Below are 3,501 nucleotides of genomic sequence, written 5' to 3' on the forward strand. Positions count from 1 at the left end.
TTTGATTATACCACTGTGGATTACCTTAGCAAATAACCAAATTCCACTCATTCCATAACCAAACTTAACAGCTTTTACCAATAACCAAATCCAATAACCAAACTCAAAACTCAAAAACTCAAAAACTCCCCACATTGACGAATAATTTGGTGTGGTCGGATGCGTGATTAAAACTCGGACATAGGTGCATTGCGTATTGTGAGTTTTTTTTTTGTTAAGAATGCAAAAATAACCAATGTGGAGGTAGAGGTTGTTAAGTTTGATTATGAATTAAATGGATAATCAAATACTGACGTGACACATTTTGGTTATTGATTTTGATTATTCCCACTACGGATGCTCTTAGATTTTTCTAAAGGATATGCTAAATTAGGGTAACGACGATACGGGGTAAACTTACTCTTGTATGTTTGTTGCATATTCTATTCGGTTTTTCTATTGTCAGCCCAGTGAATTGACAATAAGCACACAAGAGAATAAGGAAAACACATATTTCTATATATATTTTTTACACTTTTTAATACATATTCACATTTTTTATTGTCAGTCTAGTACGCTGATTTTAGATTTTTCCTATTCTATTGGATAACTCTCTTGGTACTGACTCTTGCGATTCGTTAAGATGCACACTGCTTTAATTTTGCTTGTCACTTGCAGAGGCGTCTTTTTTCCAGATAACAAAAAAAAGAGGACCTTATTTTTATTGCAACAAAAATAAAATTACTAAAAAACTACACAATCCAAATTCGCCAAATATCTTCTTCTTCTTTTTTGGGTTCAATTTTTTTTTTAATCAGCATTTTTGGGTTCATTTAGAATCATCAGTTTGAGTCTTGAATGGGCCAAGATTCTACCATAGTCCAGTCGCATTAACGAATTGAAGCCCATCTTTTTTATTCTACAAATTTTTCTTGAAAATAGTTAAACCGCTAGCCAAAAGGCCCAAAAATCGTCACCGATCACTCCGCTCCATACAACAATGGTGGCCACCGGCGGATCAAGAAACACCACCGCCAAACCCACCACCAAGAAACGCCGCAGCAAGAAACCCCAACAAATTCCCCTCCACCAAACCCTCACCGACCTCCTCTCCCTCGTTGCCTCCGCCACCTCCTCCGCCCACTCCTTCCTCTCCCACCACGACCTCCGCCTCCTGCCCTCCCAAACCCTCCTCCTCGAATCCCACCTCTCCTCCACCTCCACCTCTCTCTCCTCCCTCCTCTCTCTCCTCCCACACCCCCTCCCTCTCTCTCCTCCCCCCTCTCTCTCCTCCCCCCCACCCCCCTGCTGGTTCCACCGCTTCCTCCTCTCCTCCTCTGACTACGACCCCAGATGGGTCGAATCCTTCCGCATGTCCAAACCCTCATTCTCTCTCCTCCTCCGCCTCCTCACCCCTTCTCTCTCCTCCCTCTCCCCTCCCCCCCCCCCTGACTACGCCCTCGCCGCTGCCCTCTTCCGCCTTTCCCACGCCGCCTCCTACAAGTCCCTCGCTCGCCGCTTCGACCTGAACTCCTCCGCCACCGCTTGTCGCACGTTTTACACGGTATGCAAGGCTATTATTGATAAATTAGGTCACTTGTTCGAATTCAAGTCGGATATCAAGAGAATTGTGGTGGGTTTTGGTTGGATTTCGCTCCCGAATTGTTGCGGGGTTTTAGGGTTTGATCAGTTTCAGGTAGATGGTGAGTTGCTGGGTGAAGATGGGTCTTTGATGGTTCAGGCATTGGTGGATTCAGAAGGGAGGTTTCTTGATGTTTCAGCCGGGTGGCCGAGTACGATGAGTCCTGAAACAATGTTGCGACAATCGGGGTTGTTTACAGGCGTGGAAGAGTCTAGAGAGTTGTTGGATGGACCGTGTTTTGAGCTAAGTGATGGCAGTTCAATACCTCAGTACATATTGGGTGACTCTTGTTTTCCACTCTTGCCATGGCTTCTTACACCTTTTGTTAAGTCAGACTGTAATAATGGGTTGAATTCCTCTGAAAGGGCGTTTAATTCAGTTCACAGGGAAGCAATGGAATTGGCTGGGATGGCGTTTGGGAGAGTTCGGGCGAGGTGGAAACTTGTTTCGAATCGGTGGAAGGAGGAATGCATTGAGTCTTTCCCTTTCATTATTGTTACTTGTTGTTTGCTGCATAATTTTCTTATCAAGTGTAGTGAGGCATTGCCTGATGTGAATCTGGGGGATTCAGAGGACCAAGACGTGCTGAATGCCTTTGAAGGAGAGGTGGATGACGATGGAGTCAGGATTAGGGACGCACTTGCATTGCACTTGTATCGGGTGAGTCAGAGGAGATAAATGATGTAACTATGCTTGTAGTTGCTTGTCCTTTTTGTTAAACTTAATGGTGGTAACTAGAAAGTAGTTGTGAGTAAAGTTGGGTGAGTTTGAGGACATTGCTCATTGCTAGTTTGCTGTTTTAGTGCTTTAATATTGAAAAGTGGTCCTACTGACGGAATTGGTCAACTGCATTATGATTTACTTGAGAGTTCTGTTCATTTGGTTAGATATGAAAGAGGAAGTGATTTGCCTCACCAATCACATGCCGTTTCAGCTGTTACTTAATGGAAATTTCAATAGAAGGTCTAGGGAAGTAAATCAATGCTGAAGTGTAAAGATAATGGTGGATATTGATTTATTTTGAAACCATCCAATTTGTTAGTTTGTTTCATGTTTTACTGAGAGAATGCAGATTTCATTATAATTTAAAACAGCTAAATGAGATTCCGAGTTCTTCAAATGGAAGAATCAAGAAACGTCCATGTACTGATTTACCGAAATTTGAATCACTCGTGTGACATGCAATTCATTGCAGGTTTGTGGTGGTGTTACACTCTTCGCTTTCTTTGCATACAGCACTCAATACTTCACTCGGTGTAAGGTTGTAAATATGAATTGTTTTTTGGGGTGTTATGGAAGTTTGAAGTTGGAGGAGACTGATCTGTCTCTTCCTGGCTTCACTAAACCTCTCTTCATCAGCTTTTGATTCTTTACCATTTGACTTCTTTTATTTGTGGTGGCTTAGCTAGTAGATAAGGAGGAGTTTACAAAAAAGGCAATTAACACAACATTAAACCGGTATTTAAAGGATACCTAGAGGATGGAATGCTGGATGGGACATTCTTACTCAAGGTTTTAGACTAGAAGGGTTTGTTAAGAAGTGCTTGTCTAATGGTTTTCTGACACGTAGCGAGGCCAGGAATGTCGACCCCTGTAGATCTAGTCATGATAAGTCTCATGTCCTGGACTGCTGTCTCCAACTAGTATATGCTTCTCTTTTATTTCGGATGTGGTTGATTGCCATAATAAATAAAGTAGCTACTTGGGCAAAAAATACGTACTACTGTCTGTGTATTAGGTGATGGACCTCCATATGAGGATACCGTGCTCTATTGACTATACATATTGCTATGTAGACATGAGGCAGCCATACATACGTTGCATAAATATATATGCATCGTTAATCCACTTGGTAGTTTCCCTTTTAACTTTTCTCATGG

At 42.3% G+C, this 3,501-nt stretch overlaps 1 protein-coding gene across 1 annotated transcript; it reads left to right on the forward strand.

Moving 5' to 3' along the window:
* The first annotated feature begins 859 nt into the window (after positions 1-859).
* On the forward strand, positions 860-2,482 carry LOC131320289 (protein ALP1-like). The gene has a single exon (XM_058350946.1). It carries the CDS (start codon positions 980-982, stop codon positions 2,297-2,299), a length of 1,320 nt encoding a protein of 439 aa, XP_058206929.1. The 5' UTR covers positions 860-979; the 3' UTR covers positions 2,300-2,482.
* Positions 2,483-3,501: the final 1,019 nt, after the last annotated feature.

Source organism: Rhododendron vialii, chromosome 3a (genome assembly GCF_030253575.1).
Source record: "Rhododendron vialii isolate Sample 1 chromosome 3a, ASM3025357v1".
Taxonomy (NCBI): Eukaryota; Viridiplantae; Streptophyta; class Magnoliopsida; order Ericales; family Ericaceae; genus Rhododendron; species Rhododendron vialii.